The sequence below is a fragment of the Diaphorina citri genome, unplaced genomic scaffold (genome assembly GCF_000475195.1).
Source record: "Diaphorina citri unplaced genomic scaffold, Diaci psyllid genome assembly version 1.1 scaffold289, whole genome shotgun sequence".
NCBI classification, from domain to species: domain Eukaryota; kingdom Metazoa; phylum Arthropoda; class Insecta; order Hemiptera; family Psyllidae; genus Diaphorina; species Diaphorina citri.
In genome coordinates, this window is record NW_007377725.1 from 226,748 (window position 1) to 245,112 (window position 18,365).

Below are 18,365 nucleotides of genomic sequence, written 5' to 3' on the forward strand. Positions count from 1 at the left end.
AGTCTGATTCTTAAAGCCTTAGCAGAGAAAAAAGAAGGGTTTTGGAGCCTGTCCCTGAAAGCAATTCACAGGTACTTTCATGTCAGAATAGGATACCTCATTGTATCTAAGTCAGTTCAAGCTTATCTGAGTAAAAACTAATGGTTTTTAAATTATGGAACACCTGGGCCTAAATAAATAGGTAGGTACTGCTGCCTTCAGTTCAGTCAGATGCTTGTAGATTTTATTTAAAATTTTGTTTCTGTTTATTTTGCAGATTCAGTGACAGCTTCCATTCAATCGTTGAACTATGTTTATTTGTGTCTACATTTACCCAAGTGTTTTCCAAATTAGTTCGAATCCAAATTAACAATAAATAACAAAGAAGGAGAAAAAGGAAGACGATATATTATGGTGTTTTAGGTACCTACAAGAGAAAATTCAATTTACCTACATTCTAATTACAAAAAAAAAAAAAAACATTTCATTATTATTTCTCTTTGATAGGTAGGTAAGTACTATTACTATCTACTAGCATAAGTAAATAGGTAGGTACTGCTGCCTTCAGTTCAGTTAGATGCTTGTAGATTTTATTTAAAATTTTGTTTCTGTTTATTTTGCAGATTCAGTGACAGCTTCCATTCAATCGTTGAACTATGTTTATCAAGAGATGTTGATAAAAGACCATTAGCATGTAATCTATTGCAACATGCTTTCTTCAAACAAACAAAGAAATGTTCTGTAATGCTACCAGAGCTATTGAGGCCAGCACTGAGTTTAAATGAGTCAAATGTTTGTGAGATCAATAATGAGTTGGAATGTATGTTCAATATAAATGATACATTTAATTCAAGTGTTGAAGTGAATACAATAGAATGGAAATTTGATGATGAAAAAATCAAAACAGATGCTGTTGAAGTACAAACTTAATATTAGTTAAGTACATCTATTACAACACAATGTTGTGAATCAGACAGACATTTAGGTACCTACCTACATGATTAATATGTATAATGGTTTGCAATAGTACAGGGAGGTTTTCCTCAACTACAAGACCAAGAATGATTTTAATAACTGACCATTGCCTTTTCAGAGAATAATACTATAAACAGCCTGAGGCCAGCACTGAGTTTAAATGAATCAAATGTTTGTGAGATCAATAATGAGTTGGAATGTATGTTCAATATAAATGATACATTTAATTCAAGTGTTGAAGTGAATACAATAGAATGGAAATTTGATGATGAAAAAATCAAAACAGATGCTGTTGAAGTACAAACTTAATATTAGTTAAGTACATCTATTACAACACAATGTTGTGAATCAGACAGATAGACATTTAGGTACCTACCTACATGATTAATATGTATAATGGTTTGCAATAGTACAGTGAGGTTTTCCTCAACTGCAAGACCAAGAATGATGTTAATAACTGACCATTGCCTTTTCAGAGAATAATACTATAAACAGAAGTCATTTCTTGCCAGCCTGATTTTGAAATTACATTATCCAGCTAATTATCCATTTTATCTTAGGTATCAAGCTTGTGATATTTTTTAGGGTTTGGGATGAAAATTAGAATCAGAATAATTATTCTCATGATTGTTGTTATTTAAATATCAATGGCTGAGATCAACAACCTTGTATGAACAAATTTTTGAAAATGTATTTTTGGTATCATGAGAGGGAATTTCAAACCTATATCAAATGGGGCTCAACCACTTTTTTTTTTCTTCGCTGATAAAGGAAGTTTGAAACACGCTGATTTCAATAGAAATGCTTAAAATTTCATTTGAGCCTTAGCAGAGAAAAAAGAAGGGTTTTGGAGCCTGTCCCTGAAAGCAATTTGCAGGTACTTTCATATCAGAAAGGATACCTCATTGTATCTAAGTCAGTTCAAGTTTATCTAAGTAAAAACTAATGGTTTTTATGTTTTTAAATCATGGAACACCTGTGCCCTAAATCACCAAAGTATGGAAAAGTATCTTACAAGTGTAATAGCCAATGGAAAAGCAGAATTTTGAATTTGGACGAATCATATTGAAATATGGAATTGTAAATACTATTCCATACTTTGGTGATTTAGGCCACTGGGCATAAGTAAATAGGTAGGTACTGCTGCCTTCAGTTCAGTTAGATGCTTGTAGATTTTATTTAAAATTTTGTTTCTTCCAATACTGTTTGTGTGGCCAGCGCTAAATAGTGGCAGAGAATCGGAATGTGAAAAGCTCTTCTTATGGTTGCTATAAAATATGCCCAACTAAATTTGCATCACTGAAGTTTTATCAGATAATAGGTTTAAAGGAGTCTTTTGAGGGCTTCAAAGATCTAACGGGTCTAAATTCTGATGAGTAAATTTGACTAAGGTGTTCATTGTTCAAAGTTCAAAGGGTACTTATTCGAAAGTCAAATTCGATCTAAATCGGACAAACCGTTAGATTCTGATATCAAAAACAACAGACATGTACTGTGTACTGTCATACCGAGTACAAATAAAGAACAAACTAGCTATAAAACACTATAAATGAAAAACCACCAAGGAAAAAACTCAGAACTTCCTTCGTTCGTTGAATTCGCCAGACGGTTTCCTGAAAGTCGAGATCCGAGCGAAATGTTGTTGAACCCTTTTTGATTTCGTAATTTTTTGAAGCATTCTATCAAATAATCGACAGAAATAGGTGACTTTTTGAAAATCGAGGTTGTCTATTACCGTACGAAAAAATTGTACGGTAGTCCCATGTGACCATCCTGGCAACACTGCTCTCCAGTCTCCATCCATTTTGAAATTTTAGGTTTTAGGTTAGAACTTTTTTGCTTTTTACTTTTCATTTCCATTTTTGACACTTTTGCTCTTTTTCTTTCTGAATTTTACTTATCTATCTTTTCATCTTCGCTGATAGTCCGATATTATTTAAACTTGCTTTTAAATTTTAATTGAAATTTATTGAATGTAGGGTTAGCTATGTATTCTTGACATTTTTTGATTTTTGGTTTTGCTCTTTTTCTTTCTGAATTTTACTTATCTTTTCATCTTCGCTGATAGTCCGATATTATTTAAACTTGCTTTTAAATTTTAATTGAAATTTATTGAATGTAGGGTTAGCTATGTGGCGTGCTGTGCATTTACACCATTTAGTCTAGTCTGTAAAATCTCATCTTGATGAGATAGATACCTACCTAATCCATGATCTCAGTTGTGATCATTACTCGAGTCAGTGTTCAAACTTTGGAAGCTAGTTTTTCTAGCCTAGTCTGTAAAATCTCATGATGAGATAGATACCTAATCCATGATCTCAGTTGTGATCATTACTCGAGTCAGTGTTCAAACTTTGGAAGCTAGTTTTTCTAGCCATGAAGATAAGATAAGTACCTACTTATTGACCTCTCTAGATACAAAAGGCAACCACATTTTAATGATAGAAAAGATCTACCCAGAATAGCTGCCAGTTTTTTCATTACCAACTTCAACTATTTTTGTCACACTCATAGAGCTGAATTTCTTTTCGATAGGATGCAGAAATATTTCCTTTGTCTCTCTACATATACCACCCAGAATGAGAGATGAACCTCCACAGATATTGCTAATGTCTACTTCCACTGTATAACCTGGAAATTATTAGATAACAAATAGCTAGGGTACAGTTGTATTCTGGGACAAATAAAGTACCCATTGACCTCTCTAGATACAAAAGGCAACCACATTTTAATGATAGAAAAGATCTACCAAGAATAGCTGCCAGTTTTTTCATTACCAACTCAGTTCATTTTTCTGTAGCCTTTGATCTTATCTTATATCTTGTTCTTATAATATACAAGATTATAAAATCAAGATCCATTCACTCATTCACATTTCATATTCACACACTGATTGCTCTATCTCAAGAACTACAACACCTAGAAAGCTGAAATTTGGTAGGAATATTTCTTTTATGGTCTAGGTGTGCGATAAGAAAGGACTTTGCAAAAATCTAAACCAATCCTGAGATATGATCAATTTTTGATCGCTAAAATCTCAATAAGAAATACACAGAGTGCAAAGACTGCAGAAGAGAAATGTTCCACTCTCGACACCAACATTTTGAGTTTCGTTTATGTTTTTAGTTTGATAACTATGCAGCTAATAGGGTGCACGCAGGCAAGATCTATTCACTCATTCACATTTCATATTCACACACTGATCGCTCTATCTCCAGAACCACAACACCTAGAAAGCTGAAATTGGGTAGGAATATTTCTTTTATGGTCTAGGTGTGCAATAAGAAAGGATTTTGCAAAAATCTAAACCGATCCTGAGATATGATCAATTTTTGATCGCTAAAATCGTATAGAAACTAGAAAACCTTCAAATTCACCTTGTGTTGAGCTCGCTTTGTGAAAGCTAAATGCTAATAGACATACAGATCAAAGGAACGTAAATTCAACTCGCTTTTTTTTTTCTTTTTTTTTTTTTTTGAAAGCTGCAGGTCAAAGAACTCTCAAAGTAGAGCAGAACTGCCATTTAATAAGAAATACACAGAGTGCAGAGACTGCGGGATCAACATTTTGAGTTTCGTTTATGTTTTTAGTTTGATAACTATGCAGCTAATAGGGTGTGCACAGCCCGACTATATTTTTTTTTATTATTTTCTACAAGTTTGGCCATGCCTTGGGATGAACTAGCAGGATTCTGGAGTGAAGCGATGGAATTCAGCTAGTTCACTATATTAGTACATACATACCTTTGCCACCAATTTTCTTAAAATGATGATCATTCCATCTGATTAGGATATCTCGACACCAACATTTTGAGTTTCGTTTATGTTTTTAGTTTGATAACTATGCAGCTAATAGGGTGCACGCAGCCCAACCATATTTTTAATTATTTTCTACAAGTTTTGTCATGCCTCGGGATGAACCAGCAGCATTCTGGAGTGAAGTGACGGAATTCAGCTAGTTCACTATATTAGTACATACATACCTTTGCCACCAATTTTCTTAAAATGATGATCATTCCATCTGATTAGGATATGGTCATGCCTCGGGATGAACCAGCAGGATTCTGGAGTGAAGTGACGGAATTCAGCTAGTTCACTATATTATACATACATACCTTTGCCACCAATTTTCTTAAAATGATGATCATTCCATCTGATTAGGATATCACGGCATAGTTTGCTCCAAATAGAAAATGTAGCATTGTTCAACTTCAAGTGTTCCCTGTAAATTTTATTTCTAGGTGGTTTCAAAAACAGAAGGACTGCTACAAAGTTGAAAAATGGTTTTATACGGATGGTGCTGTGTTCTAGAATGGTATTTTTCTTGGCTGATTTGAAGAAATAACATTTCTTTTGGGATACTTTGTCCACACCACTGCAACGAAATACCAGATCCCGCTGGTTTAACTGTATCATGTTCAAACATTGTTCACACTGTATTTTATTTTTCAAAATATTATGCTGAATAAAGAATCGGACAATATCTTCATAGTTCTCATTAATATCCATGAATGATACTTCACAGAGTTCACATGCATGAGGTGATTCATAGTCTGAACCTATACTCATATTGTCATCTTGCTTTTTCTTGACAGACATGTTTCACTGGTAGTTAAGGAGAGTGATTGTAGAGCCTGAAACAATAATAATAAATTCACTAGGCAATGACTGCAAAAAATGGATACAATCTGAAAGTACTGTTAATCTTGGGGGGATTTTTTTCTTTTTTAGGGCTATTAGATATTTGTCATATTATGTATTTGTTCTCCATCATTTTAGGTTGGAACTTAAAAATAGCTATGTGACTGTATTTATCAACTGGACTAGGTTTTTGTTTTTTAGCTCACCTTGCATATGTAACCACCATTACAATGTCAAGCTGTACAAAACAAACACTGTAGCTTTGGTGTGAGCTACTTATAAAGCTTAGCCTAGTAATCTAGTCCATAAACACACACAACCTGATTCTAAGTAGGCGTTCAAGTGTCCACAATGGAAACCTTGAACCTAGCCTATTATGGACACACTGTGTGAAAAGGTCAATAGTCTAGGCTAGGATCTATGGTCCTTGTTGTGGATGAGTGCTCACAATGGAGGTTTACACAGCAGCTACTTACATGGACCTCATCCACATCCAGTCTGAATGAGGGTCACCCATCCAGCCCCTAGCCTATTATGGACACACTGTGTGAAAAGATCAATAGTCTAGGCTAGGATCTATGGTCCTTGTTGCGGATGAGTGCTCACAATGGATGTTTACATAGCAGCTACTTACATGGACCTCATCCACATCCAGTCTGAATGAGGGTCACCCATCCAGCATCCAGTTACCAACTATGCATAATGTTTAATTTGAGTGATCCATTGGAAACTGGTGGTGTATTAAGGAGCGCGGTAGCGCTCCGCCCCGCCAAGTCAAGAAAGTTTGACCGCGCTACCAGAGAGATATTATACGCGACAGGGAAAGAAGAACTGTGGTGATATCTAACGTAAATTTAACAACTTTCATGACTCCATGACAAAGTGGCTATCACATATAGGTACACACGACGCAGTCTTGGACAATTGAATAACTAACAACAGAGGTCTTATCGTCTTGACATGGAAGAGAGAAGGAAGACAGGAAAACTAGGTATGCATAATGTTTAATTTGAGTGATTCATTGGAAACTGGTGGTGTATTCAACATACAGTGGTTAAACTAAGTTTTAAGTTATTTATTTTAGGATATGGAACAACTACGAAAAAAAAGAAAGACTTTAAAATAGGTACCTACTTAAATAAAGCAATTATCCAAATACTCCTCAATTTATCCAATACCAATTTCTGATTTCTTCTTTGACGTTTGACCAAAAATTCCAAAAAAGAAAAAAACTGGTTTTTTTTTAAATCTTTCCCGGGAAATTTTCCTCTTTAACTCCAGCATTGCCGGATGTATGGTCGTATTTTGGTTGTATCATAACGTAGGGGATTTTGTTCTTTCTCCGGGATTTTCGAGTTGTGTGAGGTATATAACAGGAATTAAGGGAGGATATGAAGATATTTAGAACTAGATGAGGGATTTTAAGTAAATGGAAACATTGTGGGTAAACATGATCAAGCTTGGCAGCCAGGGCATTGAAGATGAAAAAGAGTCTCAGTCGGCCATTATGATCCAGTTTTGTTTCACCTTGTAAAATACACCTTTACTTTACAACTCAGCTCTTGAAATAATAATAAATAAAAACAGCAACAATCATAACAGTTGTGCAATGTATAATGTCATATAGGTATAGGTATTGCAGAAGAATTTTAGAAGTGTGAAATGTAAAGTGCAAGGTTCAGGGACCTGTGATATATTGTTCCAATAACACCTCTGCACTCCCCAATCTTTGTAGTCCATGCACAGAAAAAGATTTTGACAAATACCCTATTTCAAAATATGTAGTTGTTTTTTAATAAGTACTTACATGGAGTAAAAAGTGACCTTTGGGGGAGTACAGAACACTGGCCAGGTTTAATGGTAGGTTACTATTTTTTGTGGTCTGTAGGGATACAAAAATAAATAGGTGAAAATTGAAGATCTTTAATACATGAAAAACATTGTAGAGGTACCATAGTAGGCCCTAATTATTTTTATCATTTTTTAGGGTAGGTACTTTTTTCTATACCTACCTACCTGATTATTTTTATTTTACTTTTAGGGTCAAACACTCTTGAGAGAAGTAGGTCTTATATCTGTTTCAACAATGTTTTTTTTTTTATCCCTCAGATGAAGAGAATGAGTAAGAACAATGGCTGGCTGTCCCTGCAGCAATATTGAAATCATGCAATTGTTTCATGAGCTGAAGCAAAAATTTCCACAAGTACCTGATCATATTGTCAGCCAGTGTATTATTCAGGTAATACTTACCACTTTTACCTACTGAACTCTCATCCTGACTTCTTCTTCTTCTTCTTTTATAACATATTTCCCAATCTATTCTATGTATTCTATCTTCAAGGTTTGAATCATGCCACCATCAATGCACAGTACAATAACATATTTCCCAATCTATTCTATGTATTCTATCTTCAAGGTTTGAATCATGCCACCATCAATGCACAGTAATTTATAACACATTCCCCAATCTATTCTATGTATTCTATCTTCAAGGTTTGAATCATGCCACCATCAATGCACAGTACAATGAAGAAAAAGAAAGGCTTATACCTACTTACTATGTTGTTGTTGTAGCGGCTTTAGCTATAGCCAAAAGGTGATGACAAAATAGAGAAAATATCTCTTTCATCAGCCATACCTACTTGCTGTAAAGATTTCTAGTCCAATTCAACTTGTTGTTTCATTACAAATTGAATATAACAATGACCTAAGACTATAGTTTGAGCAGCTTTATAGTTTTGAACATAGTGAGTGGCGAATGTGAGGTCAACTGCTTTAGAAACATCCTATGGGAGAAGAAAAAAATCCTACTGGAATCAAGCCAAATCTGTAATAAAGTCAAAGTAATAATTTTGCTCAAGTTATGTGTAGGTATCCCTTAACATTCAAAGACTATAGTTTGAGCAGCTTTATAGTTTTGAACTTTTGAACATAGTGAGTGGCGAATGTGAGGTCAACTGCTTTAGAAACATCCTATGGGAGAAGAAAAAATCCTACTGGAATCAAGCCAAATCTGTAATAAAGTCAAAGTAATAATTTTGCTCAAGTTATGTGTAGGTATCCCTTAACATTCTTGAATAAACATTCTCAATTAATTAATATATTAGATATCTAGTGCAACTATATGTATATTTACAATCTGAATGAATGAATATTTAGGGTGATATATGTAACTGATACTTGTAATAGATTATTACAAAGAAATCAAATCATGGATACATTACTTACCTATAGTGAATTGTGAAGCATGGATGATGAAAGCACAGGATAGAATTCAATGGAGAAGGAAGAAGAGACATACATAATGACTGCTGAAACCCTTCAAGAAATTCAATATCCTTTTTTGGAGTTCTGGTCATTTTTGACCTAAATACTTTTAAGTAGGTAAATAAATTCTAGCATACATTACTTACCTATAGTGAATTGATGATTCTCATGAAAAATATAACTGTCCAAATGTATTTTTTTCGTAAAGATTGTCAAAAATAATAAATAATCCGAAAAGATTTTTTTTCAAAAAAGTATTTCTTCTCTAAGAAATTCGTCCCCAAAGTGTGCGCGGGAAAGTAAAAAAAAATCATGAGAATCACCAATTGTGAAGCATGGATGATGAAAGCACAGGATAGAATTCAATGGAGGAAGGAAGGAGAGACATGCATAATGACTACTGAAACCCTTCAAGAAATTCAATATCCTTTTTTGGAGTTCTGGTCATTTTTGACCTAAATACTTTTAAGTAGGTAAATAAATTCTAGTGGTTCAATTGTATATTGAACTATAAATAAATTACCTTACTTGGTGTGTCCCACGTATAATGAAACGCACTGTATTAGAAAGAATGCAGCTGTAGTACTTGAACAGTGTAATGTTCAAATAGTTACTTACAAGCTACATTGTATTCCCATAGGGAGCTGGGAATTCTTTTCAAGAGAACCGTGGTGATATCTAACGTAAATTTAACAACCTTCATGACTCCATGACAAAGTGGCTATCACATTATAGGTAGGTACACACGACGCAGTCTTGGACAATTGAATAACTAACAACAGAGGTCTTATCGTCTTGACATGGAAGAGAGAAGGAAGACAGGATAGGAGAAAGCCAGCCGTTACGAAAACGAACCTTATGTTTCGGGATAAAGTTCGCTTCCGAAGCGGAATCGAACCCGCGACCTTTACGTAGCTACTCCAATTGAGTAACAATAGAGATAGGAGCATACGTGTAGGTAGACCATTTGGTAACTGGGTGTTTAAAGCACAGGATAGAATTTAATGGAGGAAGGAAGAAGAGACTTTTGTCCAGCAATGGACAGATAACGTTTGCCCAGGGTATACCTAAAAAACTGATTACACAAAATTCAACTGATTGGCCATAAGGAGTGCGAAAATTAGCTGACTGACCTCCAGGCAATATGCAAAACAGCGGTTTACATCGTTTGGTGAAAGAAAATTTCGGAAAAGTCGTACCATTTTTCACTAGTACTAGTACAGGAATCGTAATCAGTTGAATTTTGTGTAATCAGTTTTTTAGGTATACCCTTTGCCCATGATGATGAATAAATTTCAACAGTGTGTTTTTGTTTTTGTTTTTTTTTTTTTTAGTGTATTTATACGAAAGCATGACATCTATGTGGTTGTGTGTTACATATGTGGATGGGAAGGTAGCTACCGAAGTGTGGGAAATTATCTGAATAATGAAGTTCATCATAGGTATTATGAATCGAGTAGGTATTCATACAATACTCTTCAAGTCGGTAGAAAGAGAGAGAGAGAGAAAGAGAGAGAGAGAGAGAGGAGGGAGACGACGAACAAGAAGTGAGACATCTCACTCTCACTCCCACGACACCAAGATATTTATAGAATATCTCCCTCGCTCCCTCCCTCCCTCTCTCTCTCTCTCTCTCTCTCTTTTTTCTTGTTCTGTATGTTGGAATATTGTTCGAATTTCGATGTAATGAAATGTGCATATCTATTAAATTATTATATCTATCGAAAAGAAAAAATTGTTTTGAAAGCGATCGAAGAGAAAATTGCTGTACCTAGTACCGTTTCGAAAGCGAAGAGAGAAGGAAGACGGGATATAGTCTAAAACCAGCCGTTCTGACAACGAACCTTATCTGTTTCGGATAAAATCCGTCCCGAGCGGGAATCGAACCCGCGACCTAGCGCTTACAAGGCAGACGCATTACCTTCCACGATATAGTAGGCTGGCTAATTCAACCTTGGAAATAAGTAGGAGGAGGGATAATAATTATAATATGTTGAAACATCACCCAAGTAAGCGCAACTGTTCTATTGTGGAATCATGGGAAATGCAGCGAGTATATAAGTACGAGTAATAATGTACATAGGTATTAGTTAAACATGAGAATGGTTGTATAAGTACTTGGTAGAAGATGATTTTATAATAGACAAGATTCCCCTCCCCCTCCTGGAACCTGGAGTGCTGGGTTCGAATCCCGACTGGAACGAAAATTTTCAACATTTTTCCGTTCTCGGATAGGCGTGGATATAAAGTTATGCAGCCTTGAAATAATGCGAAAGCGCTTCATGTAGCTAATCGGCTGAAATTTTCGATAGCCAGTTTTTAGTGCCAAAACACGTTTCGAGGTCCCTAGTTTAAACATCCCCTCGTATACGGTCTCTGTGAATATAAAACTCATTTGATCACACCATGTTGTGACGTCAGAAATCTGATGAAATACAACTGCATCCGTCTCCAAGTATCCTCTTTTTGTACTCATATTTAATACTAGAAGGAATAGAGAGTAGAACCTCTTGCTCTGGGTAATATCTTGCATACGTTATACATTCACGCATTGCTGTTATACATTTTCCTTAATCATTCTACTATGATTGTTGTGTGTTCACGGATTCGTATTGTCAGTAATCAGTATGAACAATGCTAAGCCCCAGCTGATGTTGTGTGCAGTATATTACTATATTTCCAGGATTCATTAGTATTCCCAAGACCTGTGTAACTAGTCTACAACATAGACGTTCTCAACCTAACTCTTTCCTCTCTTAACAATTTACCTGCTTGTTCAAATTCAAACCATAAACTTGTCATGCAAACTATAAGCTGTGGATCTGCCTAAAATTACTACCTCTACTAACCTTATTATTCTAATATACGTATACATATAGCAGCAATGTTATACAGACAATGACTTGGGTACTCGGGTTGTGAAACGCTCACTGTATTGTGTATGAATCGGGTTCTAGTGATACGAGCATTACGAGCAACTGTCTGTAATGAATGTAGGTACCTATACTTTATTCGTTAGTGTTGTTTTTGGTGTTATTTGTTGTTCTTCAATGCCAGTGCTAGTGTATTGATTATAATAATGAATATGATCTTTACATTAGAAGATAAAGACATTCTAATATAGGCTAATTGTGATAGATAATTGATTTTTGTGTATTTCTTTTCGTTTTGTAAAAATGTCTTTTAGGAAGTTCAATAAAAAACTAAGCCGTTCACTATCAGCCAAGGTAGGTAATTATAATTATAAGAATATAGCAATAAAAAGATTTTTCACGAAATATTTCCTTAAAAAAAAATACACTGAACATATAAAATTTCAATTCTTAAATGTTAAAAGAAAGTAGAAATTTAGAAATCATATGAATAACGAAAATGGAGCAGTTGCAAATGGGTAAAAATTATAAATAAATGGTCGATTCCTACGTAAAAAGTATTGAAAAATCCAAATCTGAGGTCAAAACTCCGAAAAAATAACTGTAAAGGTCGAAAATTCAAATTTCATTTTCCGTTCTAATAAAAGAGTTCAAAGATGTGTGACGTCAGACTTCAGGCAGTTGCCTCGCTAGGTAGCGCCAGTATGCAAGCACGCTTGCGGGAGGAGCAGAAACGTATGCGCACAAGCACATTAATGTGTTGCCTGCGAGGGAGCCTTACTCGGGACATTTGATGTGACGTCATCACCTACGGGAGCGTATGCCGTCACGATTTACCGGTATTTTTTAAATCGATTTATCTCGGGATCTAGAAGTCGTAGGAGAAAAAGAAAAATTCCGTTGGTCCTCATTTTTTCTGCTCTATGACGTTGAAACATCACCCAAGTAAGCGCAACTGTTCTATTGTGGAATCATGGGAAATGCAGCGAGTATATAAGTACGAGTAATAATGTACATAGGTATTAGTTAAACATGAGAATGGTTGTATAAGTACTTGGTAGAAGATGATTTTATAATAGACAAGATTCCCCTCCCCCTCCTGGAACCTGGAGTGCTGGGTTCGAATCCCGACTGGAACGAAAATATTCAACATTTTTCCGTTCTCGGATAGGCGTGGATATAAAGTTATGAAGCCTTGAAATAATGCGAAAGCGCTTCATGTAGCTAGTCGGCTGAAATTTTCGATAGCCAGTTTTTAGTGCCAAAACACGTTTCGAGGTCCCTAGTTTAAACATCCCGTCGTATACGGTCTCTGTGAATATAAAACTCATTTGATCACACCATGTTGTGACGTCAGAAATCTGATGAAATACAACTGCATCCGTCTCCAAGTATATCCTCTTTTTGTACTCATATTAATTTAATACTAGAAGGAACAGAAAGTAGAACCTCTTGCTCTGGGTAATATCTTGCATACGTTATACATTCACGCATTGCTGTTATACATTTTCCTTAATCATTCTACATATGTACCTACTATGATTGTTGTGTGTTCTAGAACGCTCATAACAAGGATTCGTGTGAGCATGAGTTGGAGAATATCTCACGCATTGCTGTTATACATTTTCCTTAATTATTCTACTATGATTGTTGTGTGTTCTAGAACGCTCATAACAAGGATTCGTGTGAGCATGAGTTGGAGGAGGAGAACACACGATATCTTAGGCATTGCTTCCCGCAAGGTTTAGTGGATAAGATGGCCTCCCCCTCCCCTCTACCGCCTGATGAGAGTCAGGTATATTTGGAGCGTGGCTATCCCAGACGTGGCTCAGACAGTCCTCAATGTTCACGCAGAAAAACATCTTGCGCTTCAAACGATGGTTCTGCAAATGTCAAGCATAGCAGCAAACCAAGCAAGAAACTGGGCCTACCACCTAAACATGGCAAGAAAGGTTACAAGATATCTAGCAAGCATGGCTCCGATTACAAACATGCAACTATATCTGGGGGAGATGTGACAACACTGGATACAAATGAAATGCATCGGCACAGCTCAAACAAAACTTTCTCCGAAATAAAGATTGATCATCGTGGCAATCAATATAATAAGTTGGGTGAGAAGGTAGTGAAGGAGAAATATAAGAAAATTAGTGAACTAGATGATATTACTAACAATATGAGTAGTGCTGATCAGAAAAAGTTAAGTGAAGCACAACATATGCTAGGACTTGTGGATACTGATGATATAATCAATATAACAAGTTGGATGAAAAGATAGTGAAGGAGAAATATAAGAAAATTAGTGAACTGGATGATATTACTAACAATATGAGTAGTGCTGATCAGAAAAAGTTAAGTGAAGCACAACATATGCTAGGACTTGTGGATACTGATGATACAAGTCATGAGAATAGAAAAACCAGACAGAAGCATCATAGCAAAGGACACGCCTCACATGTTCTAGGTAAGTTGGAAGACTGAATACCTCTGATACTTTGTTTTTAACAAGACATTTGTGGATTAAAATAAAGCTAATGAAAATAGTTTTATTTGTTCTTTAAAATAATAATAATTAAAAATACGAAAATACAGAGACCTCCTTAATATGTAAAAATCTTGGGAGATCTCCCTAACTACCCACATTGGTGCATCGTACTGTATGGATCATGTGTTTGATTTCAGATCGTCAAATTTCTAGCAACACTCACTGGAATTTTCAACCCACTTGTACAGTACCAGTATCACAAACCAAACAGTCAACCCCTGACAGCACAGCCACTTCTAAACAGCAAACGACCAACAGAGGCACTCTCAAGTTAGATCTCTTTCCTCAACCGTTGCCTAGCAACCAAATGGCGTCACCTAGCAACCAAACTGTGTTACCTAGCAACCAATCTGTATCACCGAGCAACCAGTCTTTGTTTCCTAGCAACCATTCAGTCCCTAGTAACAAGTTTCGTCTAAGTGTACCATCGTCATCAGGCAATGATATGACGAGTGTGAGTGTTCTGTCATACTCTGCACCATGTACCCCACTCTCTGCTTCCTCTCCTCTATTTCCTCCCCTGGCAGTAGATGTGAACACAGGAGGTCATCGCACATCTCTCTCGCTAGAACCTCTACCACATTATGGCCTCAGTGATGATCCTGCCAGACCTCAGACCAAAGTCACCTTGTCTCTCCGACCCCCTAGTTCTCCTCCTAGCTCCGGCCCTGGTAAGTATATTTGAGTTCATATCATTGATATATTTTCTAAAGAGGCTGAGTGTTGTGTCGGATGTGCTCAACCTGTGTGATCCATCAGATCAGGATCTGTTGCATTCAATGTGCTGGCCATAGTGAACGTTTATTTTTCTTCCTAATCATGAGAAAACTCGTCTTATAGCTGATCTGTAACATTGGGATATGCACATCTCATGAGATCTGCCCTGAATCTTTCTATTCTAGAAAGGTTGGGTTCTAGGGGTTTTTCCCATTTATTTTCACGTCCGATATTAGCTGTTCGTGGATTCGATTCCCCCCTGGGGCTGATTTTATCCTAAACCGATAAGGTTCGTTCTCGGAACGGCTGGCTTTCTCCTATCCCGTTTTTCTTCGCTTTCGGGACGATAAGACCTCGGCAGTTACAGTTCTCTCTATATTCTAGGTGTCACGTATACAACTTACTCTCTGAAAGACGGTGTACAAGCTCAGCTACATATTAGTATCGGCGCCAACCTAAGTCAATCTCCCGAACCTCAAACAGTTATAGATAATTCTGAGACAATATCAGCCGCGACTAAAAGTAAGTCATCGTTTTACCTGCTTTTTTAAACTAAAATATTCTAAACCGTGGCGGAGCACTAGTAAAACCGCCAGTTTTCATAAGATCAGGTCCCACTGATTGGGTCAAAAATTTAGTGTTCCGTTATGCATTGAACATTTTTGCCAAATTTTGTCAAAATCTGACAAACCGCTCGAGAGTTATGGTAAAACAGACGGACAAACTAGAAACTGTCAAACTAAATGAAAATAACAGAAAGGATATTGTAATAGCCTATTTCTATGAGATTAATGCCTATTTCTAGGAGAATTAATATAAAAAAACTGAGAGACATAAAATAAAAAACTCACATTTTTGAAATCAGAAGAAAAAAAAATGAAAAATCATTATTTGTTTATTTTTCCAAATTTGCTTTTCACTTTTTTAGGTTAGGGCCTGTTCTATCAACTTTAATCAAAGCTTGAAGGGACTGTTGAACATTACAAATATAAAAGAAATTCACCCCAAATAAGAATGGAAGTTCCATAGATTTGAAAGAAAAAAATTGTAAAATTCTTGTTCTCATGGTTTGTTTGAAGAATTTATGATGATTATATCATATCATAGAGGAATAACTTTATTTCTCTCAAGTCTGTTGATTGCATTTTGAAAATTCTATAAATAGGCTCCATGCTATTATTATTATTACTCGAGCACCTGTGTACTGTGTAGGTGTAGAGATTGGAATTGGAAAATGCAATACATACATATTTATTTACTACTATACATTGTTTTGAACGGGAAGCAACGTATAGAGAAAGAGAAGTATTTTTTCTCAACTCTGAAGTGTAGGTAAGGTAATGTCAAATTTCTAAACATAGAGGCTACACTCATAAGATTTGTACAAGACGGACACAAAGTTCTAGAACACCTAGATATGTCAAATTTCTAAACATAGAGGCTACACTCATAAGATTTGTACAAGGCGTACACAAAGAAGCAATCAACAATTAACTTAGATAATGCATGGATTTAATTGAATAGATAAGGTTTGTTCTCGGAAGGGCTGACTTTCTACTATCCTGGCCTGGTTCTCACTTCGATTTCGGGACGATAAGACCTACGTTGTTATAGATTCTTCTCTTAAATTAACAAACCTTTTCTGGGGAGAAATAAAATTACGTGTGTGTGTGTGTGTGTGTGTGTGTGTGTGTGTGTGTGTGTGTGTGTGTGTGTGTGTGTGTGTGTGTGTGTGTGTGTGTGTGTGTGTGTGTGTGTGTGTGTGTGTGTGTGTGTGTGTGTGTGTGTGTGTGTGTGTGTGTGTGTGTGTGTGTGTGTGTGTGTGTGTGTGTGTGTGTGTGTGTGTGTGTGTGTGTGTGTGTGTGTGTGTGTGTGTGTGTGTGTGTGTGTGTGTGTGTGTGTGTGTGTGTGTGTGTGTGTGTGTGTGTGTGTGTGTGTGTGTGTGTGTGTGTGTGTGCTCTACTTAAAAAAAAGGTGAGTGTTTCACCGCCGTTTTTGTTTCGTAGCGATGAAACTACTGCTACATTAGACGCTTGTGGTCTGTGTCGTAGTATGCCTCTCATCAGATGGGCGAGAAGAGACACAATACTTCCCATTTAGGTGCTGGGTCAACACGAGAACACCAGAAAGTAACCCGTTGAAATATTTGTAATCGAAAAACGAGTACAATTTTTTGTCGATGGTGGGATTCGAACCCGGGACCTTCTGCATGGCAAGCAAGCGCGTTATCCTCATTTTCCTGCTCTATGACTTTGAAACATCACCCAAGTAAGCACAACTGTTCTATTGTGGAATCATGGAAAATGCAGCAAGTAGGTACGAGTAATAATGTAGGTACATAGGTATTAGGTAACATGAGAATCTTTATATTATAAGAACGAGATCCATTCACATTTCATAGTTCACACAATTTTAGCATTGCAGCCAATCAGAATTCGGTAAGTCCCGGGTATGAACCACATTATACTTGTGCTTTCAGATATATTAACTGCTCAGATAGAAAGAAAAGCCAAGCTGGAAAATGCTCTCAAGTGCGAGAAAGAAAGACTAAGTGCAATAAAGAGAGACATCATGTGCATAGATCAGAAAATCAAACGTCACAAGAATCAGCAGAAAGATCCTATAAGATCTTCGAGGGTAAGAATCAAATTCTTTTAGTTCAATATTATCTAATGGGTAAGGAACAGAAAATTTCCGCCCCCAACCGGGAATCAAACCCGACATTTTCGAGTAAAAATTGAATACTTTTCATCATGCGGTTATAGAGGTAGACCTCGGAAACAAGTTGTTATATGATAGTACCAGCATAGTATGTAGATACATAGTACATAGTACATACATAGATTGAGCAGACTGAGTAGTAGTTATTGTATTCAGCCTCTTTAGAGATTTGTATAAGCTTAACCCAACTTTTTAGTTCTGTTTGCACCTACACCTAAACCCCACAATTTTTGTGTACCTATCAGCCTCGTGATTGTGCAACAAGTGTTTGCTCATGTAGGTGAGGAGAGTAACCACGGCCGTCAGCAAAACCAAAACCAGAACCTGACCCACGTGTCCTATTCCTAGTACACAAAGTTCTAGAACACCTAGATATGTCAAATTTCTAAACATAGAGGCTACACTCATAAGATTTGTACAAGACGGACACAAAGTTCTACAACACCTAGATATGTCAAATTTCTATATTTCTTAAAACACAAAAGGCCATGACTTAGTTTTGCAGGTAAACAGTTTTTACTTTTGATTATTTCAGAAATTTTGTGATTTGTAAATCGTGTTAAGCTGAATGAATTATTGTATCTCATTGGTTTAATTTTAGCATTGCAGCCAATCAGAAGTCGGTAAGTCCCGGGTATGAACCACATT

General features: G+C 36.2%; 2 protein-coding genes across 8 annotated transcripts; one reads left to right on the forward strand and one right to left on the reverse strand.

Moving 5' to 3' along the window:
• The first annotated feature begins 313 nt into the window (after positions 1-313).
• LOC103507117 lies at positions 314-17,672 on the forward strand. Of its 7 annotated transcripts, none has more exons than XM_026822061.1 (7): positions 314-402; positions 7,704-7,833; positions 13,398-13,950; positions 14,103-14,198; positions 14,417-14,950; positions 15,381-15,518; positions 17,476-17,669. In XM_026822061.1, exons 2-7 carry the CDS (start codon positions 7,726-7,728, stop codon positions 17,652-17,654), a joined length of 1,608 nt encoding a protein of 535 aa, XP_026677862.1. In that variant the 5' UTR covers positions 314-402; positions 7,704-7,725; the 3' UTR covers positions 17,655-17,669. The 7 variants fall into 7 exon arrangements, with proteins under 7 accessions (XP_026677862.1, XP_026677865.1, XP_026677860.1 ...); XM_026822064.1 differs by lacking the exon at positions 314-402 and adding an exon at positions 422-490 and having other exon boundaries at positions 13,398-13,959; positions 14,112-14,198; XM_026822059.1 differs by lacking the exon at positions 314-402 and adding an exon at positions 422-490.
• On the reverse strand, positions 3,407-6,826 carry LOC103507116. Its single transcript, XM_026822053.1, has 3 exons — positions 6,729-6,826; positions 5,069-5,587; positions 3,407-3,585 (listed from the first exon to the last, which is right to left on the reverse strand). Exons 2-3 carry the CDS (start codon positions 5,550-5,552, stop codon positions 3,407-3,409), a joined length of 663 nt encoding a protein of 220 aa, XP_026677854.1. The 5' UTR covers positions 5,553-5,587; positions 6,729-6,826.
• Positions 17,673-18,365: the final 693 nt, after the last annotated feature.